Source organism: Hippocampus guttulatus, chromosome 19 (assembly GCF_054856545.1).
Source record: "Hippocampus guttulatus isolate MCC_2025c chromosome 19, RoL_Hgut_1.0, whole genome shotgun sequence".
Taxonomy (NCBI): Eukaryota; Metazoa; Chordata; class Actinopteri; order Syngnathiformes; family Syngnathidae; genus Hippocampus; species Hippocampus guttulatus.
This window is the reverse complement of record NC_141279.1, coordinates 3,437,743-3,464,819: the sequence shown is the minus strand read 5'-3', so window position 1 is coordinate 3,464,819 and position 27,077 is coordinate 3,437,743. Positions and strand designations below refer to the sequence as shown.

At 44.8% G+C, this 27,077-nt stretch overlaps 2 protein-coding genes across 3 annotated transcripts; both read right to left on the bottom strand.

Annotated features, from left to right (window-relative positions):
- Window positions 1-3,427: 3,427 nt before the first annotated feature.
- On the bottom strand, window positions 3,428-16,719 carry mrtfba (myocardin related transcription factor Ba). Of its 2 annotated transcripts, none has more exons than XM_086138790.1 (16): window positions 16,580-16,719; window positions 12,583-12,738; window positions 10,749-10,814; window positions 10,542-10,597; window positions 10,365-10,440; window positions 10,007-10,168; window positions 9,720-9,886; window positions 9,489-9,632; window positions 9,147-9,394; window positions 8,623-8,788; window positions 6,587-7,651; window positions 6,334-6,489; window positions 6,084-6,230; window positions 5,641-5,775; window positions 5,426-5,486; window positions 3,428-4,894 (listed from the first exon to the last, which is right to left on the bottom strand). In XM_086138790.1, the coding sequence occupies exons 1-16, from the start codon at window positions 16,608-16,610 to the stop codon at window positions 4,380-4,382; spliced, it is 3,351 nt and encodes a 1,116-aa protein (XP_085994916.1). In that variant the 5' UTR covers window positions 16,611-16,719; the 3' UTR covers window positions 3,428-4,379. The 2 variants fall into 2 exon arrangements, with proteins under 2 accessions (XP_085994916.1, XP_085994917.1); XM_086138791.1 differs by having other exon boundaries at window positions 6,367-6,489.
- Window positions 16,720-20,435: 3,716 nt separating this feature from the next.
- Window positions 20,436-26,092, bottom strand: ercc4 (excision repair cross-complementation group 4). Its single transcript, XM_086138571.1, has 11 exons — window positions 25,510-26,092; window positions 24,843-25,023; window positions 24,556-24,751; window positions 24,192-24,399; window positions 23,918-24,093; window positions 23,629-23,765; window positions 23,414-23,518; window positions 22,348-22,930; window positions 21,678-21,770; window positions 21,462-21,574; window positions 20,436-21,312 (listed from the first exon to the last, which is right to left on the bottom strand). The coding sequence occupies exons 1-11, from the start codon at window positions 25,684-25,686 to the stop codon at window positions 20,579-20,581; spliced, it is 2,703 nt and encodes a 900-aa protein (XP_085994697.1). The 5' UTR covers window positions 25,687-26,092; the 3' UTR covers window positions 20,436-20,578.
- Window positions 26,093-27,077: the final 985 nt, after the last annotated feature.

Genomic DNA, 27,077 nt, shown 5'->3' with positions numbered 1-27,077 from the left:
TTTGATTTGGGCAATGTTTTTAGATGGTAAAAATGAGCTGTCACTGTTGTCGATTTAATGTGGCTGTTAATATGCAAGTATCAGTCGAATGTTGCTGCTAGGTTGCTAATTTGATTACCGGTATTATGTTTTACTGAGAGTCCCAAGGTGACTGATAAAACTTTCTCTTTGTTGCTCTGTTCCCCAACAGACTATGATTTTAGTTTTGTCTGAGTTTAGCTGGAGAAAGTTATTTATCCACACACTTATCCACTCAATGCAGTGACAGAATGACTCTAAATGTCACCCACAAGGTTGCGCTTCATAGCTGCCTTTCAGCTGACCTAAAGCAAGCATGTACACGTTGAACAATATTGGGGTCCCGGAATTGACCCCTGTGGAATCCCACGGGTCATTGCCATTTGATCTTGAGACACAGTTAGCAATTTCAGATCAGAGCAGTGTGAGAGCCGACTTATCTATATCGATCTCTCTCTCTCTCTCTCTCTGAGAGAGAGACATACAATGAATCTCTCAAAGAGAGGGAGAGCTCGACCAATATATTTCTAATATTATGATCCACTCTGCACAGTGAATAACAGAAAGCTGATTTTGGATTGCGATCATGGCAAACGGTAGCCTCCAGCCGAGTCTCTTGGCAAGCCCTCTACACGATACACAGATTTCCATCCACTATCAGAACCAAACCCGGATTAAAGACGGGTGGATTGCATCAGGAAAAGCATCTGGTGTCAAATCTAAGCCAAACGACACATGAGTGACTCAAGGTGCGAACTCGAAGTCACTCCTTTTATGAGAATGCAATTCTAGTTATATGACTCATGATTCTATGACTGGTGGTTATTTTGTCTTTTAAATAGGATATCTAGTCTGTTTTTGTGAAGCATTTCCGGTACATTGTTAAGTCAAAAACCAGTTAATCAAAGGCAACGGTAACCTCTCAGATGATAATGAACCGTTCATAGTACACCAAATTTTTATTGTCACATAAAAGGCATACAACCTTTTTTGTAGTATTTACAAAATAGAGAGAGCCCGTGGATGTCACACGTATAAAAATATGCATTACAAATATAGAAATATGTACATCATGTGCAAAACGTATGGCATACGAACAACAAAAGGCAATGGGAGAAGGACGACTGGAAGCTTCAATGAAGGGATCGGCTGCAGAAGGGCCAGAAGCTCACTTGTGCTTCATTTTCCCGCACGCAGAATAGTGTCACTACACCTTGAAAATTTCCAAACTTTACCATGGTGATAAACCTCGCAGTCTACAAGAGTTTTGATCTGAAGTCATTCTGAGTGTGTTAATGCGTAAATCTGCATTAACATTACAGTACATCGAGAAAAGGAGCAGCCGTAATCACTACAGTATGAGCTGTCCTCAACTGGCCAGTGACACTCGGATCGCCTGCGTGACTGCGGCAGAGATCCGAAATGACAGAACATAAACCAAGCAAACGAAACTAGCTTTACAAAGGAAAATTACGCTTGACAGGATATCCGTTTTTTTTTTTTTTTGTCAACCTGAAAACAAGTGATAAATAAAATAAAAAGTGATAAAATCCCAAAGCCTTTTTGGGGGCTACAGAGCATTCATATTTGGACACCCTTTAAAGCAAACCGATATCAAATCCAAAAGAAAAAAGAAATAAACATCTCAAAAGGATTTAACACTAACACTCAGCAATGTGGAAACAAAAGAAAAAGTTGGCTTGCCAATACAGAGCTTACTTTTAGATATCTATACAAAACTCTCTCCAACTTAATATTTTGTTGGTGCACAGACGTTGGACAAACGGGGTTTGAAAGTTTAGAGTTTGGCTCAGGTATTGTTGGCTTTTGTGCACGTACACTGCGTCACTGTGCCGCTACAGTACTGACATGAAATGCGCCATTCTGATTTGTGTCCTTAGGCAATAAAATGTATTTGCACTGCTTGGGACAAATGACAAACTCAGATTTGAAGACTCAAGTGGCACGATTCGTTTTGATCCGTCAGCCTTATCCGATATGCGTCATTTGAAAGAGATGGAAATATACAGTAAAAAATAATAATAAAGGGATTAAACCGAAATTGGGGAGTATAAATCAAGCCTGATACACAATTTCTAGCATTTAAGTTGAAAACTAAGCGTGAAGTGAAAACGTGGACGAGAGATGCTCAAATTTGAGATATGACGCAGACAAGGTTTCAGAGCCCTCTTTGCTGGCACCTCTCAGGGTGTCAGGACATGTTTGAACCCTAGACAGCCAAGAAAACAGTCGTTGGAAGCCTTTTGTTACTTGACTCATCGATTTGATCATGGTAGCACATTTTGTTCTCGCAACGAGACTTCGAGAACGGTCATGCACACGGGAGACGGAAAAGACGACGCACAAAGCGCATGCAACTCCCTGGCACATGCCACAGCGGCGCGACTTTACAACCGTTTGTTCTTCCTGACCAGCTCGGTCTCATTGTTGAGTGCAGCGGAACCTCAAGTTAAAAAAAAAAGAATCTGACAATTGTGATCAGCATTTATGCATTTAAAAAAAAAAAAAAGGTGTTGATTTGTCTTTGGCATTTGCGGAATGACACCACAGAAGAGTGCGGGTGATGACCAAAGTGGGATGACGACAGTACAATAATAAAACAGGACAATTATAAGTCACATTAATAATGACAAAAGCCCACAGCAAAGTTGTAAGCCCGAAATGGGAAGAGAATCTCCTCTTAGGCACATGAACACAAATGTTGTCTTGTCTGTTGCTGCCCAGCGTGTTCAACTAGCAGTTGTTTGAAGGTTTACAATTACAAAACATCAATGCTAATCCATAAGCCCATTTATGGCATTTCGGATCCTAAATTAGCATTAAGCTATCAGAGGAAATTATATGTTTTGGAAGAGTATTTTGGTGTTGAAGCAAGCGTGGTTTGTCCCTGACTGCATTTACAGAACTGTGTGTGAGATGTGGGAACAGGTGATCTTTTTTTTTTTTTGGGCACGTTTAAAAGCTTGTGGGAGGAGAAAAAGCTAAAAATATATCAACATATATATTGTCTTTTTTTTTTTTAACACTCCTGTCACGATAATTTAAGTTTGGACTCAGGGACAAGCGAATCCAATTGCTAACGTGTCCAATGGGAAAGTGGTTTCAAAATGGAAACAATTCGGAAGTCAACCACCATCACTGAGGTCAACTTTAGAGATACCACAGTATTCATACTCCTGACACACACACACACACACTCACACACACACAAGGTGTAATGATACTGCAGGACAGTTAAGATATGGAAGTCAACGTCTCCAAACACTGATGCATCTTCAGCCACACCGACTGGAAGCGTGTCATTGTTTGTTCCCTTTCCCTATTTGATCGTCACAAAAGCTGCCGGCATTATGTGCCCAAAAAAAAAAAAAAAAAAAAAAAAAAAAAAAAAAAAAAAAATTCCTAATTCATCATCGTTGCAGAATACATTCAAAACAAATACCCGATAAGAAATCTCCAAAGACGATCAGCCTCGCGATCCCGAGCGGCACTCATCGCGATCCATGTTGATCGTTTTCGGAGCAACTGGTGATATGCAGAGTTCACATTAGCGTAGTTTTGAAGCGTAGTTTTGAGGCGACCGACATGGTGCCTCTTTAGTGCATAGCTCCCACGTGGTCACAGGAGCATCCTTATGGAAAGCCTTTTGATCATTTATTGGGAGGGAAAAAACTAAATAAAATGGTGTGCTGTCTTGACCTTAACCATTTCAGGGGCAGCGGTTACGACAGTGGACAGCCTATCATGTTATCAGGTTGTCATTCCTGGCGCATGAAAGGGTTAAACAGGGGGGTGGGGGGGGGGGGGGGATTAGCTCAATCGGCTCTCCATAGAGTCCTGCGTCCACTTCAATCGGTTCGTCAGCGCCATGACAGTGTAACAAGTCACATTTGATAAATGGGCAAACATACAGGATGGGATGGATCAGGCCGATCCTTCCCACAGCTTGAAGTAATTGAGTCAGGGAGTGGTCAGTATCATCTGATTTTACTTCTCCTTGTGTTAGAACGACCTCATTTTTGAACAGCATCCGTCACTACCGCTGGACATGAGCCAGGCCTGGAGATTGCGGAGAACCTGTATATACAAAAAGTCCTTGCTACCAGAATTCCTTTGGTTCCGCCTCTTTTTTGCTGCTCCAAACAATCGTTATCCCTTTTTTAACCCTCCCCCTCCAATCGCCATACAAGTGACATCATCAATGAAAGCTGTGCAATCCCCGTGCATCAGTGCACTGCCTGTACAGTGGCGGTGTTTCGTGAATGCTCTCCTTCTTTTCATCCCTCTTTCTTCCAGTTGGGTCTTTGCTACTCAACCCTCGCTCTTCTCGTCTTCACTCCTCAGTCCCAGTGCAGTTGCAGGTCATGCGTGTCCAGGAAATCCGTTGGGATCCCGAGCGGCGTGAGTGCCCCACCGGGACCCGGTGGCATGGTGAGGTCCAGCCATTCCATGTTGTCTAGTGTCGGGTCAGAGAGGCCGATATTGAGCGAGGTAGGGGGAGAGGAGGAGTCGCAGAAGGACAGGTCGGACGTGTCCATGGGCGAGTAGGGCTGATGGTCCATCAGCTGCGCCTGCAGCTCCTCCATCAAGCCCCGGGTGCGAGGGTCGGAGGCCGCCGGCGTGTCGGCCAGCGTCCTCTCCAGGAAGGCCTCGAGCTGGTTATCGGTGGCCAGCGAGCAGAGGTTGGCCAGGCTGGGGTCGATGGCCGGACTCAAGGTTGGAGGGGGGGCCACCTGGATCTGGGGAGGGTGCCTGGAGAGGACGGTGTTGACCGGAAGGGCGGTGATGTTGGCTGTGACCGGGTGAGTCTTGTTGAGAGACAGTGGAGGGTCATGCTGGATGAATGGAGTGATTTCTAAAGGGTGGTCAAATGGGGCACAGGGGAGAGCAGAAAACATCATGAACCAAGATGTCTTGAGGCGGCTTTTTCCAGTTACGTTTTGGGGGGAAAAAAACAGCACCGTATTGGATAAAATGATTATAAAGGTAACGGCAAAGAAAGTTTTAGAAAGTGTTAATTGCGTATGTTGTGAGCAGGGGTGTCGCTTGACTCAATGGAGGGAAGCACCTCAAGTCCAGGGTGGGAGGACACAAAGCATACAAGCGCACATTTCACACACGGTAACGACTGAGATTCTGAACATAAACGTTTTCAGCCAACGTTAGGATTTGTCGAGTCATTTCAATTCTTTTAATAATGGCACAAACATTGGACGTGTGTTTTCGGCAATGTTATATCACTTATTGTTATTTGGGGGAGCTCATATATATATATATATATATATATATTTTAGAAAACCTTTGAAGTCCGTCTGTTTTTGGTCGCAACCAAACAAGTGGACGAAAGGGCTTTTCTGGTGTGAATACGCCCTCACTGCCCTCTTACCTCCACTCTGTATGAGAATGTCAAACAAGTCATCCATCTGCTGACTGGTCGCCATGGCAACCTGCAAAGACAGATACACTATGTTTATTTTTGTGTGTGTGTTTGGGGGGAGGAGGGGGGCTTGACAGTGGTTTAATCTCTCAAGCATGGTGTGAATAGTGTGCGTGTGTCTGTTTACGGAGAGGGGAGGTGGGGGGGGGGGTGGGGGGTCTAACCTGTGACGCGTTGTTGACATGCAGGTTGCGGCTCTGTTTGACAGCGTCCTCATAGCGAGGAGGCTCCCGTGTCTTGGGAGGCTGGGAAAGAAGAGACGCAGGCTGGAGGATGAAGGTCGGCTGCGGAGAGGAAGGCTTGAAAAAGGAAAAACAAACGGAATCATCGCCGTAATCCCATAATACTAAAAATTAAAACGACACAAGTCAAAGAGACACACTCATGAAATTTTGACACCATGCTATGTCCACTGAATTATGTGTCAATCGTTGAAGGCAGTGTCATAGGGCAAATTCTTTTGGGGGTGGCGGGGGGATTCACCAGGGGCAGGGCTCTGTCCTAACCTCCAGGTTTCCTCTAATGCTATCAAATTATAAAGGTCCTTCATTTTTAGGTGCTTAAATAATAAACAAGGGTTGCCAAGGAGCACACGAACTGCAGTTACCTTATTCAGTGGCCCATTTGAGACGTGGTTGGGAGAAGTCCGAGGAGAGGCCCTTCTGTCTGGGGAGCTCCCCAGGAAACACTGAGGATTTATCTCAGGCCTAGGATGCTTCTCCGCGTCAGTCGCATTATTGCACAATGTCAAAGTCTGCAAGTATCATTAAGAACAGCATTTCGAGTCTCGCAGAATTTGACCTGTAAATTTCAACTGACACAAGATGGGAGGGAGAAAAAAAATGTCTCTGCAATACTTGTCTTGCATCTTGTTGTGTGGCGTGGCGAACCTGCAGCAATGAGTTGTGGTTGGCCAACTGCTGCTTCGGGGACGTTTCCATTTTGGTGCTCCGAGGCTGAGGAATGGAGGTCTGGACGAGGCCTGGATTTGAGACAGTAGCCTGAAGGACAGGCTGAGATCACGAGAAAAACACGTTTAGTTTGCTGGGGTGACTTGTTGTTAGGAAAAGAACGCATAATTAGATTGGGGCACGACCATTGTGGCCTTACCTGCAGGCTGACAGTGGTGCTTGGCAGCTGGATGGCGGTGGCATTGTTGGGCAGTGACACGGGGAGCAGGATCTGAGTTCCGGTCTGGCCACTTGTCGTCAGCAGAGTCCGAGTCTGTCTAGATGTGGTTAACAAGCTCTGCGGTTGACCGAGCACCTGGGACATCCCCCCGGGATGGCTGATGAAGAACTGCTGCAGGTTGGGGGTGGTAGGTTGGGACTGCGGCTGGGTCTTAAGTTTGGGACTTCTCTGGGAATGGTAGAGGAGCTGTGGGCTAGTGCTTACTTGGTCCTTGTTTTGGGTGAGAAGCCGAGTTTGGGGTTGAAGCTGAATTGGCTTTCCAGAAGAAAGAGTCACGTCCTCCAATTTGACCATAGTTTGCTGTGGGGATGTGAGAGTCTGGGAGCCCAGCATCGAGTTCGGAAAGGAAACTGGAGAGCAGTTTGTCAAGACCGTTTTCTCTGGTTTTACAGCGTTGGAGTTCAAGATTGTTGAAACGGGGCTAATTGAACATGAACCAGTGGTGAGCTTGGAAGCTAGTGAGGGAACGTTGGTGGTACAGCTGCTCTGACTCCTCTTCTCTACCTCCAGCTGCATCTTGAGCTCCTCCACCAACTTCTGCTCCTGCTCAAGCTTCCTCATCAACTCTTCAATCTGACGCTGCTTCTCATGAAGCCTCCTGTCCTTCTCAGGTACTCTCAAATCAGAGAGAGGCGAGGATCCGGGCCCTCTTGAGCCAGAAAACGCCAACTGCATTTCGTGTTGAACTTCGGACATGCTGGCATCCTGGTGGAGGGTGAATGGATCAGTAGGGACAGGGGAGACTGGGGGTGTGGCGCTCATGTTCTCGGAAGCTCCCTTCATGGGTGGCTGGGCAATGGCGGGGCTGGTCGTGGTAGTCTCCATGGGGATGGCGGTCAAAATGGTAGGAACGGGTGTGGGACTAGTGGTGGGAGCTGAGGAGCTGGGAAGATCTTGGAAGGGCTTCAGCCTTTCGATCAAATCGGTTTTAGTTCCTGAGACGGGGAGGCCGCGCAGCTTGAGCTCCAGTTTGAGTTCGGCTACCTAGAACAGAAATCATGAGGAGTAAGAGGGAAATATAAATGGGCTAGCAGTATTAGCATCCTTTGGATGTTCTTAATTTATTTCTCATCTTTCTAATCTCGATAGCCGGAAAAACAATGAGAGCCATCCATGTGTCCAATTTCTCAAAACACTCATTAAAGGTTAAATGAAGACTGTGTTGTGTGTTTGGATATGTCCGGCGATTGAAAACCAGTCCGGTGCTAACCTGCCTCTTGCCCAAAGTCAGCTGGCATAATCTCCAGTTTACCCACAATACTGAGAACAAACGCTATAGAAAATCAATGGATGTGTTGCATTGGATAAGTTTCGAAAAGACACCATGGTAGGTGAATTTGTCTGCTCAATGTAGGGCAAGGGGGGTGGAGGGGGGGAATCGACCGAGTCCAAGTTGAACACAAAAATAGGTCAAGCCAAATATTTTGCAGTCAGGTTTCATGTTACGCCATTCACACATACATTTGCAGGCTACAATAAAACTCAGTTGTACTGTACTGCGACGACTCCTGATTGTTTCAGTCTATTAGCACCCTCTATGGATGAAAAGTTGATACAGCAGCCAGGAAATGTGTTTTTCCTTGTCACCGCCACAGCGATGATATTTGACACAGATTTTGTTTTACACCCGTTTCCTCACGCAAACTGCGTCTTTTTACCCAAAATTGGGATGAGTAGAGTCAGGGAAATAGCGTACAGCGAGAAGGGTCTTGTCTGTGGACCGTTCATGACTAGATTTGAACCCTGGTCCAATGTGTCCTATATAATCTACCATTGCTACCTACAATAACCGAATCGAAAAAGATTCGTCAGTATCCGCCGTAGCTACACAGCTTCCTGTCTTTATCCAGCTTACTTTGATATCAGCCCGAGCTGTAACGACAACAGGATTTCAAATGTCCTTGGCACGCTCTCCAAGGTAGTCGCTTCATGCAGTTCAAAATTCATCCAAGTACCTTCATCTCCTCCAGGTTTGCAGGCAAGACTCCGGGCTTGCGGCTCGAGAATGAGTTGTTCTGTCGGGCTAAGGGCACTGGGGGCAGTGGGGGTGCAGTGGGTAAAGAAACCACAATGGAGGCCGGTATACCGCCGGCGTTGCTGCTTTGGCCTTCTGCCACCGGTCTACAGGAGATGGAAAAAATAACAGCTATTGATATCAGAGCAACACATTACAATTTGAAACATTGAAATAGGATAAAACGCAGAAAAACGAGAGCAGTTGAACCGCCCCCGGAAAATCAGAACCCGGTTTCTCATCAATTGCTCCATTTTTAGACACTAATGCGAAAAGCAGCTGTGTAGCCATCCCTTGACAGTCATAAATATTCCTGCCGCAGAAATAAAAGCTTAAAAGACTCCTTGAAGGATGTGGAGCAGTTTTGACACTTATGAAAACCGGAGGATTGCAGTCTAGCCCGTGATACAAAGTGTTTGTGATTTTTTTTTGTTGTTGTTGTTGTTGCTCATTTCATAAACATACTTGAGTGGGGCTGGTAATATAGTTTGATAGTTGTAGTGTTGCTGTTGCTGGCTGAGTATCTGCAGTTGGAGGAACAGCTGTTGTTGCTGTAGAAGTCGGGCATAGGAGGAGTCCATTGGGGCCTCGCTGGGCTCCTGTTTCTGGTCCGGTGGAACGTACTGGTGGTACTTCAGCTTTTTCACTCTTGGCTTGGCGTCTTTGCTTTTCTTACTGCGGATCTTCTCAGAAGGCAGTTTGTGCTGGCTTTGCTGTGGGGGGGGGGGGGGGGGGGGTTTCCCAAATGTCAAATTGTGCTGAATCAGCTCAATACACAAGCGGTGAAGCAAACTTGATGATACTTACCTTCACCAATGTTGGGCCTGGCTTGCAGGGAGTGCTTGTAGTGACTGGTTGAGCGTGAGAAATGGCCGGGCGGCTTGTAGGCTGCTCATTAGTAGTGACCACCCTCATCGAGTCTGTAGTGGATTGTGTGGCAGCTAGGGGGGACTGATGAATTCGATAAAAGTACAGATTCATGTTCAACATTGGGACTTTTTGTGGTCAGACAGCGACATTGCTATTTATCGATCTGACCTTCAATACGGGGGGGCCTGAAGGAGTTGGGGCCGGCGAGGGAGTTTCTGGGGATTTGATGTCCCCGGGTGAAGGCATAGAGCTCTGAGACTCTTGGCTGGCGGGCTGCTCCGGGGACAAGGCGTCACTGCTGTCCTCATCCATGACCTTGGGATAGTTCACCTGACCTATTAACATGAAAGCAGGACGAGACAAGTGTCACCGAGCAGCATAGATCCAGTTATCTGTTAGGTTATGTGGTAAATATTAGCCCCACCTACGCTATTTGCCACTATTTCCTGTCTCACCTATGATGGCCTCTTTAAGGTTCGAATCCACAGGCAAGATGTTCTTCTCGACCAGCTCCATGGGACCGGGTCTTTGGGCTATTTTCTCATTCAGGTTGTCCGCCAGCCGGGCCCTTTTCAGCTTCATCTGGGTGGCCTGGAGTGACGGCTCGGCTCCAGTCTCTGAGGATAAAGCATCACTCGTCAAATATACACACATCAAAATATGGAAATAGAGTTTTGGGGGGGGTGCGTGCGGGGGACATCTATTTACTATCAAATGTGTATTTATGGAGATCAGGGGAGACATTTTTTCATGGAAAGGGGAGGTGGGGAATGCGACTACCAAACATAAATAAAAAATGTAAACTATACTTGCCTTGCAAAATGTGCATCCTGACCAGTTCTGCTCTCTCTGGACGACTGCGGATCTTATGCTTCAGAAAATTCTCAGTCTGAGGAGTCACACAGACAGAAAAAAACCCTCCTGATGTGAAAATACTCGATACACTTCATTTTGGGGGGGGGGGGGGGGGGTCTCAATTGATTTTCATACCCTGGCTCTCTCCAAGCTGCGAATCTGCCCATGGAACGCAGCCGGGCTCTTCAGGGCTAAACAAAACACATTTGGGTTAAACATTCTCCCCTTAACCATGAGCCCCCACTAAACACGCAAACTAGAAGAGTTGACAGTATCGGGTAAGCTCCCGCGCCGACACATACGCCATAGAGTGATGTGCAACTGACAGGCGCCATTACTCACGTGGCATGATGCCCTGATCCACCAACTGCTCCCGAGTTCGTCTTTGTTGAAGTCTCAACTGCAAGACTGGGAAAATAAAACGCACAAATGATTGGAAATAAAAACATAAGGCCACACACCTCAAAGAGACAGCAGTCTAACTGACACGAACCAACATGATACTCTGGTCCTGGGTGGTACGACGAGACTGACAATAGAGTCCATCAGTCCCTAAATCTGGAAAATTCCTTTTTCTGGAATCGTCAAAGACATCACAGACACACTCACACAAAGCATTATAAAGAGCTATTACGAGGCGCGCTGCAAAGCATGCTGGGAAGTGTGCGGTCACACCATCGCTACAATATGTAGTTTTAATATTGTCTTTTTGGTGGAACACTCAAAGTGAATTCCTGCTTTTGAAAAAAAAGGATAAAAAGAATAAATTATACATATCCTAAAAAAAAAAAAAAACAGTCTACAGTTTCTATAGGCTAAAATTTTTCTTGGTGCTTATCGTAGAAATGATGGCACGCGAGTGATTTTTTCTGCCTAAAGTTGAAAATTAAATGGGATGCTTCCTGCCCAGCTTGATCTGCTTAGCTTGGTGAAGTCTAAGGAGCCCTGCGTCAGAAATAGATAGGGCGTGTATTTTTAGCAGAATACAACAGCGGTTGGGAGCAGCCCGACAGGGTGTGTGCTACAGCGAGAACGGGACCCGTTGAAATCATTGTGTTCGATCCAGTTTGCCAACACTGGCGTCACCTTGACTGTCATGCTAACTTATGTGAAAAGATAAGAAATCCTTTATTAGTCTCGCAATGGAGAAATTCCCAAACACACACACAAGCTCTCTCTCTCTCTCTCTCTCTCTCTTTTTTTCTTTTGCCTGGCAACCGCGTCTGCGTAAAAATACAGACACCTCCATCAATGCGCTGCAGGGGATATTTCGACCGCAAATAATAGGCCATTGTGACTGCTCAGGCTCCACACTGTCAACTCACAAAAAAACAACGCAATTAAGCACGGCACGCAGCGTCGCATTTGCTTTGGGTGATTCACAGACACTTCAAATGAAAAGGCCTGCTCTCCTCGACAAACACGTGACGAGCAGTGCCGCAACCGGGGCTGGGTGAGCCGTTTATGCAGACAAACACAATAACAAGTGGCAGGTTGTGCATTCGAATGAATTGTGAAGGGATTTTCTATTTCGGGTGACTGGTTGTAAATAGCACAGCAAATGCACAAAACAAAACATGATATTAATTTTAATCTCCAAGAGTGTGTGAGTCAAATTAACATGGCCTCAATCTTTGCCAAAACAAACCCAGAGGGACTGTGTACTCTGCTCAGAGGAGCACCTCATTTCCCCCTCCCACTTGCTGCAACCGCATGCTCAGTGCAACTGATGCGATCTCCGACGCAGGGATGATGGCGAGCAGATTTCAATTTTAATGTTTAAGGCAATATTTTAAAAGGGGCTCTGTGGTTGCCCAAATGCTTCGCGATGGATCATAGGCTGGAAAGTATGAAGTGCGCGTGTTCTCACTAGAGGGGAAATGACAAAAGCCCAGATGATGAGTGGCCATGACGACCGTTGACATTCCACATGAACTTTTCCACAGCCAAATTTCACCGAGCTCTCCTGCAGACCTCAGCAACTATGTATGACATCGGCTCCCACACAGATTTTTCCGACATTAACACGTTGCATTCCTTTGATAAACTCGTGTTGATTGAGATGCAAGCTTGGGCTTTGCATCATCGACTCTCAACTTTTGCCTGCACTCTTTCAACTTATTGGCCCACTTCATGATTCCGTCCATACGAAGACAAAGTCGGTTAGTCACCTCACCGTTTTTGCGTTCATTGAGCGGCGGCAGATTCTGGGTGGGCTGCAGTGACAGCTCCTCCATCTCATGCGTCACTGCTTCACTCTGGGGACTGGGCACCAGCAAACACATCCCATCTGCCCCGAGAAGCTCCCGGGAAGCCTGCGGCTCCATCCTGCCTTCAGGAGAGAAATCGGGGATGTCCGAGAGTGTCCGGGGCAAGCAGCAAGTATGTACGATAGGTCACCGTCTTTCAGGCCGAGTGTGGTGGTTACCTGTGAGAAGCCAAGGATAAGGGGAAAGAATAAAGACATTTTGGGGCGCAAAACAAACCATTTTCTGCACGCTGTAACCTGATAACATGATAAGCTGTCCACTGTAGTAACCGCAGTCCCTGAAAGGGTTACGCTTCCCAACGGGGACTTAATAAGTAGATGACAGCCTGTTTGCTTAAAACATGCATGCCATTTATTTATCTAGCAGTGCCTTTGCAAACATCGTTCCATTCCAGGGCCTCCAAGACCTCTTACTCCTCGGGACCATCTTGATGTTACTGTTGGCTATGTTCACATGGACGCTGTCAATTCTTCCCGTAGGTCCCAAAGTACCACGAGAATACAAGCGAGAAACTGAAATAGGTGGTCAAAACACGGGCTCATGATTGAAACTGAAGGTTGCTGCTAGGTAATTCTTCCAAACCACAACAAGCCCTACTTCTCTTTAAAAAAAAAAAAGTAGATAAAAAATGCTGTATGATCAAATCAGGACTCACAAGCATACACGAACATACTTTGTGTTTTTGACTACCGGTAACTGGAAACACCATCTGTGAAACCGTTCAAGTAACAGAATGGAAGGTAGTTTAAGTTTAGAATGTCACACGGTTGCTTCAGGACGGTCTGAGCATTTTGGCAGCTGCTGAAGTAGTACAATGTTTATCTTGACTCGAGAGTTTATAAGAAAATCTTCCCAAAAAAAAGAGAAAAAGACAGCGTGAGTAGCTTCGGAACCAGGGTGGATACGTTGATTTCTCAATTTGATGAAAAGACAAAGTAACTCAAACAAAGCAAAACTTAGAAATTGGCAGCAGCAGCAGACCATAGCTGGTACCCCTTCGGTCAGCTAAAAAAAAAAAAAAAGTACCGTATTTTCCACACTTTCTGCAGCTGTGTTGTATCGTATTCCTTTAGCGTAGCTCCATCTAGTGGATGCGCAATGTAACCGCAGCCACTATAGTAGCATCTATTCTATACGCCTAATTATGCAGTGCGCCCTATACATGAAAACAGCAGGCCATTCACTGAAGATGCGGCTTGTAATCCGAAGCGTCTTATAGTGCGGAAAATACGGTAAATTAAGGCTGTGAGCTCCGACATATTCACGGGTCGGCATTTGCCGTTTTTGGGAATCCAATTCTCTGTTAATCACCTAAAATATTGCGACACTGTATGATGTCTTTATGCCAAGGCCAAAGCAATACAAGTATTATGTGTTATTTAGACTAGTATGCTAGCTAATAAAATTGAGCCGGAAGAGATTTGGACGCCTTTCAATGGTGCCAACAATCCAAAATGTTTGACAACGAGTCTGAATTTGCCGTGTTTCAAGAATCGATTTCACAAACAGAAAATGTGGTCTGTCTGGTGTAAGTATTGTAAATTCAGTTCGGAGGTGGTTAAAAGGTGCATGAGTAGCATTTTTTAGGTGCTGAGTAACCTCATATTTTGGAGCTATTATCCAAACTAGCTCTAACATATGACTACTCTAGATGGCATTCTGATATAAGCAACATGTCCAATGGCGAACAAACGAAACACGAAAAAGTATTTGTAAATCTATTGTGAAAGTTGGAAAAAAAAAAACACCAAAAGAACACAAAAGCAATTTTACTCCTCATTCTGGAAATTGGATTTCGAAGATTTGGAATGACAGCATCCTCACCGTGCTTCTGCTGTAGAATATGACTAGTGTACTTCAAATGCAACAGTGAGAGCTTTTGCAGACTTTGGCAGCCGCGTGATGACTTGGCATGGTAACTGGCAGTTGGCTGGTTCCATGTTCTGCTACAGACCAAAATATGAATATTGGAACAAGAAACTGGGGAGGTGCCAGCTGGGTTCCCATGCTTCAGTCTTCCAATGGCTTGGTTTGGGATTTTGTTTTTGGATGCAGTGACATTTTGTGCAAGTGTGGTTACAGCTCAGATCAAGACTGTCCCATGCTCAATATAACATTGTGTTTCCCCCGAAGGGGACCGGCAAAAGGTTGTTGTCTTTCTATTTACAGTCAACAAGTAACACAAGTAATGGTAAGAGTCAAGTTTACTTGCTTGTGGTGTCAGTTTATCACGACAGATACCAGATTTGTATTTGAAGATTTATATAAATGTCCCTTCTTAGTTCAAGGATTTATGATATACGTGTTTATATCTCCGTTGAAAGAAGCTTCAATCAAATGGAGGATGAGTACCACCACTTCAAGGTGCCTGAATGAAGCGAGGATGTGGGGAATGACAAAGGGAAGCTCGCTTTGGGACAAAGGCTGTGGCTCGACGGAACTGAACACGAGAGCCACACAGCCGTCTGGGTGAAGAGACTCTCGGAATACAAATACCGACTTTAACTAAAACATTTGATTCTATAAGTGACAGCTATGAAATATCAACGGAAAGAGGCATGGTTTTGGTGTTAGAAATGGAAAAATGGCTAGAGGAAAAAACCCCAAAACAAACAGGCATGTGAGAGAATGCAAAAGAGAGAAAGGGACACATAGTTGTCATGTCTGACACATGCCGGTGAAGAGTAAACATTCCAACTGCACAGGCAGTGTCAAATATATGTGCTTTTTTTTTTTTTTGAGTGACACGACCGAAATCAACTAAATTGGACAACAACACTAGCCACAGAAGTTGCACAAAAACATGGCTGCAACTCAACTTCCCATAACTCATGTTCTTTCGATGCATTGAATGAATAATTCATTCCATCCAATCAACTGACTCCAAAATGATGTCATTCGAGAGTTGAGACAGATATCTGCCAGTCAACCAACACCTATTAGAGTGATGACTGGAATTTGTATTTATATATTTTTTTTAAATAAACACAATACTAGTAATTTTCCATCCTTAATGAAAACAACACCATCCAGTATTTTGCAACGTTTTGGACATCTATTTTGAACAAACCAAATACATGTGTTGTTTTACCATGATTCGCGGAACAAAAAGTTCAGTGACCCACAGTCTTGGTGCGACGACAAGAGGAGGTCGAAAGGGTTTGGTTTTACAAATAGCAACGGTTGCGTCGATTTCCACCGATAAATTACAACCCAAGTGCTAGCTTGCGCGCGGGCCCGCGCGTACACACAACTCGCACTTAACAGATGTCTTCGTTTAAACGCGAACGCGGCACCAACTGTAATAGTGATGTGGCCTCCGTCCAAAACAGAAAGTTAGAAGAAAACAAATAGCAAATGACACTTTGTTGCTAAGGACAACGTCATCGATTCAAAGTTCATTTTAAACATGCGGTCCGTAAACAACGAAAATAAAACATTAACCATTGGGCCAGCATGAAAGAGTGAAACCGACGGAGTAAACGGCAAAAAGAAGAACTCACGTCTGCCAACTCTACGCTGTACGTGTTTTATAAATAAGATCACAGATCCTCTTGCAAACGATAGTGGATTGTATTTTATCGTATATTAATAGGTACTAAATTCACGCGCGAGTACGATCATCCCTCCGTGCCAGATTCCCTGAGAGTTTGCCGTTCGGGGGCCCCAAATAGACTCGATCTGGTCCAAGAAAAACGTCTGCTTTCATCCAGAGATAAGCCGAGCGGTGATGTCATCACTTGGAAGTTGGGACTCATTTCGCCGCGGCCTGCTCTTTTCTCACAGACTCCCTCGCACGTGTGCCGCCGCTTCCTTCCTGGCTGCCTTTGCGCGCTGGAAATGGTAGCTAAGGAATGGCCGAACGACAAAAAAAAACCAAAAAACAAAAAAACGAAACCTGACCTGATTCCGCAAAGCTTTTGGGAAACGGCATCACACAGTCACGGAGTGAGGGAATCTCGAGATAGCTCAGCTCGGGCGCCGTCAATCACAAAGATTCCAATGGGTCAACAAGGATTAAAGTGTTGGTTCGATGGGAACGAGAAATGAATCTGTTGCGACTTGTCATCAAGATTTTATTGTTTTCACATGACATCACTGGTTAACTTTCGACACTGCCGCTTCAAACAACCCCCCCTCCCCTTGGCAGTCACACTGTTTATGTTACATGGCAGCGAACCGAGACTGGCTCGTTGACTAAAGAAGCACCAATGTGTCAATCATTTCGAATTGGCTCGGCAAAATAGGTTCAAAGACTGGTCGAACCAAATCCTGCAGCACAGAACGGAACGTTCTTGTCACAAAACAAGCGAGTCCAATTATTTCACATTATTTTCCGTAGATATTTTACCCCCCCAAAAAAAGATGAATATCTGTTTTGAATGGGTCACAATTACCGAATGATGCCATTATCATTTGCTTTTCCTTTTTTATGTGGGTGTCGAAAAATGTATTCAAATCGGTATTGACACACAGACACACAACTGCCCAACCTCCTCCAAGTTTGCCACGTCACGTGTCACTCCACTCGGCTACACCTCTTAAAATATCAGATTCTCACAGATGGAAGACATCAATCTAGAATACAGAGAGTTGTCTATGCATTTTTTATTGCATGTTCAAATACTGTACATTGATTTATTTCATTGGGTGTTGTGTTTAAAGCATATAGGTAAAAAGTAAGACCTCCCCCAAAAATTATTATATATATTTTTTTATGGTCTCTATAGAGCAGGGGTGTCAAACTCCTTTTTGTCGCAGGCCATTTTTGAGTTAGGTCTTCCCTCGGACACAACACAAACATGTTTAATCGCATTATCGCATGATTACTTGTAAGGGTAACAAAATTATTGCGAAATCTCAATGTCATTTATTACAGATGACAATTTCACACATTTTTAGCAGGGATCGTACAAGTTCACACAAATTATTTTCTTTCGGCGGGGGGGGCCACATAAAATGATGCCGCGGGCCAGATCTGGCCCCCTGGCCTAGAGTTTGACACCTGTGCTAGAGCGCATATACGCAACGTGCCACTAAATTAAGGGTTCCACCTCAATGCTGGGGAGTGATGGGAATCGAGGTGTCAACATTCGAGGTATTTGAACCAACTTTCTGTTCAGTCATCACTTCACTTGGCGGCTGGAATCAAAACACGGGCAGGGACGATGGCTTTGCCATCCACCCATACGCACTCATGTGGAAGTTAATGCACACTTTTCAACACGTGGCCGCCACATCCTGCCGGCGTGCATGACTCAGTCTCTAGATTTGCTGAGGAATCACTTCCCTTCTACAGATCAATTAAGAGCGTGATAAGATCATGCGACGAAGACAGACCTGGTTTTGTCTCTCATTTGCACGACTTCGATCACATCGTAGTCACTTGCATCCATCCATAAGGGCTTAACTATTCACGGTCACAGGGAACTGAAGGTGCGACTTCATATTGGAATGGTTAGCAATCAACCACAGAGAACGTACCGAGGCACAACCTTTGAAATTTATATTCATACTATCAATTAGTCGGAATAGAACACATGCCGCCTGCAGAGGAGTCAGTCAAGTGAACCATTACACCAAGCGTGACTCATGCCCCCTCTCCCCCAAAAACAAAACCCAAACAGATGTCTGTAGTAGTACCAACAACTCAACTATGAAATTCTGAATAGTTCTAAAGAGGATCCAGACTGCTGTAAAGTACAAACAAAAAGAAAGAAGAAAAAAACAAAAGCAAGGAGCCTGGCTCAATGTTGTCAATATGGCAACTACAATGTGGCTACAATTTCTCAACATATCTTCTCGGCCCTCCCGTTTCATCTGCTATGCAGAGAAGCCCTTCTCCAACTGGCTGACATGTTTCAGTTAAAAATATACACTTAGAAACTAGTGGGGCGAGAAATTCTGCCGTTTTCCTGAAGTCCACGCCTCAAAATTACTGTGACATATCAAATGGTGTTACCTGCCCTAAAAAAAAACTCAATCAGTGAGAGAGCGGTGCGGGCAGCAAAATACATAATTTACTTTTGTAATAAATTGTTTTTTTCCATCATTATACTTGTTTTCAAAGATTTTAGGAGCATGTAGAGAGTAATCATGACATGTTTTGTAGAAAATTCCAAGCACTAGCCACATTGCTTTTGGTATTCGCATATCCCACTTAATGGTATCCAGTGCAAAGGCAGTTAACAAAACATCGGGATTTATCGAGACTAGATTAATGATCACAACCCATTGACAGGAGTAACAGTTTTAAAGACGACACAAATACGAATCACAATCATGAGGAATATGTTTTTTTTCGTGAAGCTAGTGTAGGTGTACCTAAAGATATGACTCATATTTGGATATGACATACTATGAATAAATGAGGCCAGTGGTGCTGTTTGTCGAGGTAAAGTCATGATTCCCAACTACTGAGCTGGGATCAGGTGTGCCATGGGAAATTATCCGACTTTACATACTGGGTGAATTAATTTATCGTTGCAAACGACATATGATAACAGGCAGCGGGATGGCAGAACATACACAATGGCAAGTTGTTGACTAATGGCAACAACTTGCCATTAGTCTACTTATTGTGATATTGTGAATGGCATTGTTTGGTCACGATGTTTTAGTGGAGGAGAAGGCCGGTGGGTGTGGGGCGCAGCCGACACTTTCAATCTGACAGGTGAGTGAGTTCCCCATAGTATCAAACACTATAAACATTCCTCCGTTGCTTCGTCGTTTTTAACACTGATGAGAAAAACAAAGACCGATTCTCACTGTGCATCAACGCTTTTAAGGTGTAAACCCTTGCAATAGTTACGTGGCTGTCTCGATGAGCGTATCTCGCTCGCTTTGCATTTTTGGGCTAGCGTTCCAACGAGCTAACATGCTAAAAACAAGACGCCGCCATGGCGAACGGAACTTACCAAATGGGCAACACCAGAAAGTCCAAAGCATCCGACTTGGCGGTCATGGTGATAGATTCGTTGGTGACAAGAGGCTTGTCCTCTGTGATGTTTTGCTCCCCTCCGGCAATGAGACTGAAGTTTATTTGGCCGAGTAAAATGGCTGCGACTGCTCCGTGGGTGCTGATGCAGGGTGACGTCATGACGCAGCCGGACGGGAAGGGGGTGGGGAGGTGGGCGTGGTCGCAAGAGCATGAGGTCGTCGGTAGTCGTGGGGCGTCGCCAACGTTTCCCTTGCTGGTCAACACCGACACTGGACATACGTTCAGAATACAGTATCTCAATCTCGTCTCCAAGTGACAACGGCAGTGTTGTCGTGTTACGTAATACAGTAGTGACTGCTGACTCACGTGTAAATAAAGCATGAAAACCGAACCAGCTCATTTGCATTTACTCTGTCGTTGCATTAAATAAAAAGAGGGAGTTGCTTACTTCAGGTAACACGGGCCCATTGTAAGATTACAGTCTCAGATGATAGTTCAACGATTTCTATCTTTTCTTGGTGTAAATCCAGAGTAAATTTTCAATGAAAAAGCATTTTTTGCCCAAATTACTTTGCTTTTCAATATTCCGCTGAAATTTACACAAATCCGTCTATACGGGCCGCGTTGTGTTTGATTGTTAACCAGTCCAGGGTCTGCCTTCCTCAAAGTCAGCTGCGATCGGCGACAGCTCTTCCAAATGAGGATAAGCCGTAAAGAGATGGATGGAAATACAAAACACACAAGTATTTTGCACTCGACTGTAAATTTCGTACAGATTATTTTACAATAAAAGATGAAACAGAGCTAATGTTAAAAAAAATCTATATTTATTTTTTCCCATGGTTTTCAAGAGCTTTAAAATGTATTCAACAGCTGAATACTTCGGTTTATTCAATAAAATCGCACAAAAATACTTTCCATTATTTTTTGAAAAATCTCGTTTTAAAAAATCTATATTGATCTTATTTGCTTCTCTGTGCTGGAGCTTGAACATCTGCAACATTGTGCAAAAACTCATAGAGCAATTTGGCATTATGGGCATTCTCGAGTATTTCTGTGAGCTTGTCCTGGCTCAGTTTGGCGAGATCTGCCAAGCTGTCAGCATTTCTTATGAGCGCTCGAAAATTTTTCGTGTTGACTCCCGGCATCTTGAGCAAGAAGTCGTACGGCCCGGCATTGTAGAGCTCTGTCGATTCGGCCACCGTCTCTGATTCGGCCGTGACCGCTTGAGCCGCTCCGGCGTCCGGTTCTTTTCGACCTTTCTTCAGCTCCAGAAAAAGCTCGCCCGTGGCGTGCGGCGAGGGGCACCAGAGGATGCGGAGACGCGGAAAATGCAACGTGAGCAAGGTGAGTTTGGAAGAAACGTCGTTGCACGAGATCTCGCGGCGGAAGTCGGAGCGGGCCGTGAGTGAAAAAGGCTTCGCCGGGTCAAACTCGATGAGCAAAACGGGTTTCCTGTAATAGCGGTTCATGGCGAGGCACTGGGTGTAGAGGCGACCGCTCTGCAACGAGCCAATCAGATCGCTGACGCTCTTGCGCTCCACACAAATATCCGGCGTCAGGATGTAGTCGCCGACTTCCAAAGTGACGGGCTCGATGTCGAGGCCGCGGCGGTGGAGCAGGGAGGGGAGCTCACTGCGGAACTCACGCATGTCGACGATGACTCGCGAGGGCTCTTCGGGCTGCTCTTGGCCTCCTATTTGAACACGGACACAAATCGGATGAGTCAAATACCATCAGTAACCATGACCGTTTTTCCAGCCCACTGTCAGAACATTGTTACCGACATTACTCGGCTGTTGTTGTGTCAACTTGGACTCAAATGTAAACCAAAATAAAACTTGCCAGCTTTGCGAGTGTTGGTGGTGGCATTAGCGGGCTCTAAATTTCTAACAAGGTCCAAATTGGTGTCTTCTCGGCCCTCCCTCTCCTCTGGGATGACCATAGTCGCCTTTTCCCTGCACAGTCACAAAACAACCAGTTGGCTATTTTACACCAAATTCGGCAAACGCAAATCAACCGAACGTGAATGCTCGTTCACGCCAGTAAGACGATTCGGACCTAATGAGATGCTCAAAGGCTTTCTTCTCCTTCGACAGCCCGGTCAGGTATTTCTGCTCCTCAGTTGAGCCGCCATAGATGAGGAAGTACACCCTATCGAGGCGAGAAAAGCCATGAGAAAAGCATTGATCACTTTTGAAACAAATAAAATGAACTAGAATCTTAAAAGAAACGAAGCTACTAGTAAAAGCAACACTTAGTAATACTAGCCTTACATTAGCATAACATATTGTAACCTGATGTGATGAGATTTTACAAATATAAGTGAACATCTTAAATCAGTTGCAATAAATTGCTGCTATCTGTGCAGTTCAATTTTATCCTGAAAAAAAAAAAACTATACAGAAGTATTATTTTCTTAAAGGCTGAAATAATACAGTTGAAGATGCAAAGATGAAATAATCATTAAAACTTATCATGAAGCCATTGGCACTGAAGCCAACCCATCAGGAAACTAAATCAGAAGACTAAATGCAAGTATATTCTACTGTATAGATTTTGGCCATAAATACAAACATAAGAGAACATTTTGAATATTGACTGAACGAAAAATAAGAGGTCTTGCCCTGGATACAATAATAATTGTAAACATGAATGTTGCACGTAAAAATAAAAAAAAATAAAAAACGAAGACGCCCTCCTTGGAAGAGGTAATAAGCTGCAGACGCACCTGAGCGGCTTGCCGGGTCGACAGGCTTTGTAGAGCTCCAGCTGTCGCACGAAGCTGACTTCGGCGTCATAAAGCACCACAAACGTGGGCTCCACTTCGTGGAGCACCCGCGTTAGGCTGTGAGGGTCCGTACAGCCCTTCAGGGGGTGAATGACCATCAGGGGCTCCTTCAGAACCGCATAGTAAGCGTCAGACGACAAATCCATCTTCAGAGCGTCTTCCTCCGCCATCTTGTCTTCGTCGCCAAAGTCATCCTCATCCTCACTGCTGCCCATGACCGCCGTTTCAAAAGTCTGCTCTTTGCCGACCATCTGAGTCAGGGTCAGAGAGGGTCCGCTTTTCGCCTTGGTTGTCTTTTTTTTCATCTCTTTCGCTTTCCCGCGGCCTTTTCCCTTGGACCCGCCTTTGAGAAGACCCTTGTCTTTTTTAGGTTTCGCCCACTCAATAGCAGAGGCGGCGGACTGGTGTTGTTTGCCGATGGTGCGGGCGTACAGTCTGTTCAGGAGCCGCTCTGCGCCGTGCCGGATGTACTGCTGCAGTTGAGCGCACGTCCTGTCATCGCTGGCGCAGATCAGCACGCGACCTGAAGATCCGGATAAAAGGAAGCAATTTGGAGTCGCGCGATAATGCGATTCGATAGATTAAAATACAAAGTCCTGTATGTACACTGTTAGAATAAAGCGGTTCCCTCCATCGATGTTTTCAAGCAGACATGCATTTTGAGGTTCCAAGTCTTTTTTTTTTTTCCAGCGATGAGGAACTAATCTAGTGACTTTTAGTGAACACTTCTGGAGGATCAGAGATTTCCTTCAAGGCAGGAGATGTTCATCCGCTTCGTCAAGACTGCAAATGCGTATGCACAAAGCCACAACAGGCTGAATTCACCAAAAACTGGGAGTCCAGAATAGCTAGCTCAAAGACACGTTTTTATGAATAGGTCGATAAATATTGAGTTCCTTGTTTAATGACACACTTAATGAGTTGGTAGGAAGTCCGCTGTGCTGCCCCGGAAATTGTATCGGTGTCGTACATTTGGTTAAACGTTCCTCAGGATGACAATTCGAACCTGGTTCATGCTGAGAGTTCTTGTTCTCCTTCTCAATCTCCTGCAGGACCTCAGTCAGAGCCTCCCACTTTGGGCTCTTCTCCAGCACCAGTACTCGCTTCACCTCTGAAACAAACACACACACGCACGCACACACACACACACGCACAGGCCATCATATCAATTAAGACCCAACTGTCATCCATTCGAATTTTCAGAGCTCTCTTCAATGTCACCTGAGACGGAGGGAATCTGTTTTTTCTCTGCTTCGGCCCCTACTTTAAGTTTCTTCTTATTTTCCGGGATGTGGTAGACTCTGGACCTGGCGTTCACAAACATGGACGTACTGGAGTCCAAGAAGAGCCAGCCTGAGGTGAACGATTATTAATATCATTGCTACTAAAATTTTTTTAAAAAAGTGATTTATGATCTGCTACTAATGGGCTAGTGATTGAATACTGCATGGAAATTACATTTACGGCTGCCGTTAATCACAGCACACACGAGGCCAGCATGTCACCTGAGTTGGAGCCGAAGTTCTTTTGGCTGGAGCGGAGGGACTCGAGCAGATTGAGGAATGTGACACAGTCGTATTGGGTCAGGTAGAGCAGCAGAACCCTCAGCACCTTCAGGTCCTGGACCAGCGCCTTGGTCTTTGATCCCAGCTGGTGCCACAAGGGGTCCAGGTAATGGCGGATGGTCTGGATGACAAAGCAGAACAGGTAAAATACACTTTGGCATCAGATGATTGATGGATGGTGAATTGACACGGTCCTAAGGTCAAAGAGATTGTATCCACCTTATCGAAGGCATTGCTAAGCGTGTTCTCCAACGAGAGATCCTCCGCCTCCAAGGTGGGATTGTAACGTTTCAGCTCCTTCAGACAGGCGCCCATGATGTCCAGGATAGAACTCTGGATGGCCCTCATGAAAGGCGTCAGTGACACATGGAGCTCCACCACGTCGGGCTTGTGTCTGTCTAGGGCTGTGTTTACTGATGCTTGGAACCTGTTGAGCGAAGCATAGAGAGCAAAAGATTTTTTTAAAATCAAATAAGATTACATTTCTGAGATGTGACATGTGTCATGCAAAACCTAAGTTTGCCTTCTGGGTTTTTGTCTGACTTCAGAGGCAGATGTTAGTGAGGTCCGATAAGCTACTCACCTGGGCCAAAGGTAGAGTTTCTTGACAAAGAGGTTCCTCATCACACGCTCCACCTGGCAAAAACCTGAGGAAAAGGCTGCGGCTTTGTCCGTGAAGGCTTTAATGAAGCCGGTCTTGTTCTTCTGTCGGAAAAGTCGCAGGATGAACGCTTCCTGACACGATTGGATTATTTTGTGAGCACGGTACACCAGGATGCCTGACAAGAGATATCGGAAAGAGAATATCTAATTACATTCCACTGCTGACACTTGTAGCGACGCCACTTGCCTCAAAAGTAAGTAAACCACCTGATATAAGATGGGCAGGTATGCGGTCGGTAAGAAAGTCGACCACGAGGATCCTGCTGGTGACAAACAGCACCCCTCCCTCGGTGTACACGTTGTACCGCTCGGTGCCTTGGACCTCGCTGGTCACCGTCCTGGGCAAGTGGGTCACACCCTCCACCCGCAACTGCTCCGTGAAATACTCCTAAAAAGTGAAAATACATCGTCTTTGACAGCGGTCAGAAGATACAAAGTACAAATAGTTTGTTGGTTAAAAATACTTTGTTGCTAAACTTGAGATTTTCCAAGTACTGTAATTGTATTTTATATGTGTATTTATTTTTCTGGGGATTTTTGTTTTACTTTTACTCCCCACAAAATATCTGTACTTTTTCGTCCTTAATTTGTCAGGATTAAGTCAACCAGGGATTTTGGTCATTTCGGTCTTGGAGATTTATAAAGTCTGAAAAAACAGGAATGAGGGATGAAACGGGGAGTAGTCACTCCAAAGTGTTATAGCAAAGGTCTGGGAACACCTTTCGCTGTTTTGTCGGGTTTTATAGGTTGTATAGTGTGAGCACGATGCAAGATACTGCAAAATTGGAACTACAACATTTTCTGAAAAAATAAAAAACATCGGTGCAAAAGGTATCACAACGGGTATTGTTATATATTTTATAATATATAATACCTGCTCGGGGGTGGTAGTGTTAAGTAGTAGAACCAGGCTGCCTTGTTCCGAGTACACCCGCATGAACTGCATTAGGATGCGGTCTATTCCCATCCCCTCCGCCACCACGAGCAGCCCGTCACAGCTGAACAGGCTCAGAAACATTTCAGTCTCAAACTCCAGCAGAGGGCCCGCCATTGGCAATGGGAAACGATAACCCCGATTTCGTTTTCCAATGTCAGCTAAGAGCAGGTAGAATCATTGTCAAAATCGACCGCAAACTAGTGTTGACGCTTTACTTCCGGTCACATGACGCTGAAAACCAAACAAAAAAAGCCAACGCAGCAAAAGGTCTGAACGGAAAGTAAGGGCGCTATCTACTGGTGTGATGATGCAGAATAAGAATGACAAACCTTCGACTGAAGTGGCTCTCAACTTTACAAGTACAGTCCACCGGGGAAAAAAACAACTTTCTGGGTTGCTTTGTTGTTCATCTCATGTAGATAACGTCAGTAGCTAATCTTTTAATTTTCACATCGAAGATATACGAGAATAAAATCTAAGATGGTGGTGAACCACCAAGTTTTCCACTCCATGTTAGTCATTGTTGTTATGTTTAATGTTCCTCTGGAGGGGTTGTAACTGCGAAAGTAAATTTCTTTTGTGTTTTTGCATACGTGGCCAATATTGTAAATTTGATTGATTACTTGCCAAATGCCTTTGTGGCTTCTTGGACCGTTGGGGGCGATATGTACCGATGAGATCGAATCCAACGAGAAGAGGATGAACGGTACTACATCTGGTTCAATGGGCAAGTTTTTCCGCTGAATACAACCTGTGTTTTCAGTAAGGAATTTTAACATTTTAAACTGACTGTCATTTATCTGTAAATGTATTTATGTAGACAATTTAAGAGCATGATAACGACACGCTAGTCCTCAAATTTGTGAATTGTTACTCATTAAGTCACTGGAAGTAATCTAAAAAACTATCAATCGAGTTGGCGAGCACGCCCACAATCAATCAAACGCTGTCAATCAAAAGTCACTCAAGGAAAGCGTTTGACTTGAATGTTGTTTTGTATGTTTTCCACACCAGGATGTCCACAGTAGAAGTTCACATTTGGGGATAGATTTGTCTCAAAACTATTCACACGAATGAATCCGTGATTTTTTTTCACTTGTTTTTCGAAAAAACATTTGTGATTTTCACAAACGATTAAATAAATTACAAAAAATATGTGTTGATAATAGCCACAAATATGTCATTTTCACGCGTCTTTCAGGTCCCCAAATATGCCGGAGAATGAGACTACTTTTGCCATCGCAGCTGGAGGAATTGCTGATGCGAAAGAGTGACAGACAGATAAATATTTCATCGTTTGCACAGTTAGCTGTTCCAAAATATATTTTTGACGACTACTTCATAATTTTGTTCCATGTTCCAGTGCATTTATTCAATCTGTCACCTTGTCAATGATTTTACACAATAAAACTGAGATAGTCTTCAATGTGACACAATCTGACTCGACCTACATACGCATTTGGGTTACGTAACCACCGTACGGCGCTGAGTTCCGTCGTAAACCG

What these genes read in the sequence shown, in the direction of transcription:
- mrtfba (XM_086138790.1), bottom strand. Translation starts at nt 16,610, where the DNA reads ATGCCGTTTCCCAAAAGCTTTGCGGAATCAG. An exon ending in CCTTAAAGAGGCCATCATAG is followed by an intron (nt 9,887 to 10,006) that starts GTGAGACAGGAA and finishes TCATGTTAATAG; the next exon opens with GTCAGGTGAACTATCCCAAG. An exon ending in CACAACAAGATGCAAGACAA is followed by an intron (nt 6,231 to 6,333) that starts GTATTGCAGAGA and finishes TGATACTTGCAG; the next exon opens with ACTTTGACATTGTGCAATAA.
- ercc4 (XM_086138571.1), bottom strand. Translation starts at nt 25,686, where the DNA reads ATGGCGGGCCCTCTGCTGGAGTTTGAGACTGAAATGTTTCTGAGCCTG. An exon ending in TTAGCAATGCCTTCGATAAG is followed by an intron (nt 24,094 to 24,191) that starts GTGGATACAATC and finishes TTTGTCATCCAG; the next exon opens with ACCATCCGCCATTACCTGGA. An exon ending in CGACCCGGCAAGCCGCTCAG is followed by an intron (nt 21,771 to 22,347) that starts GTGCGTCTGCAG and finishes TCGCCTCGATAG; the next exon opens with GGTGTACTTCCTCATCTATG.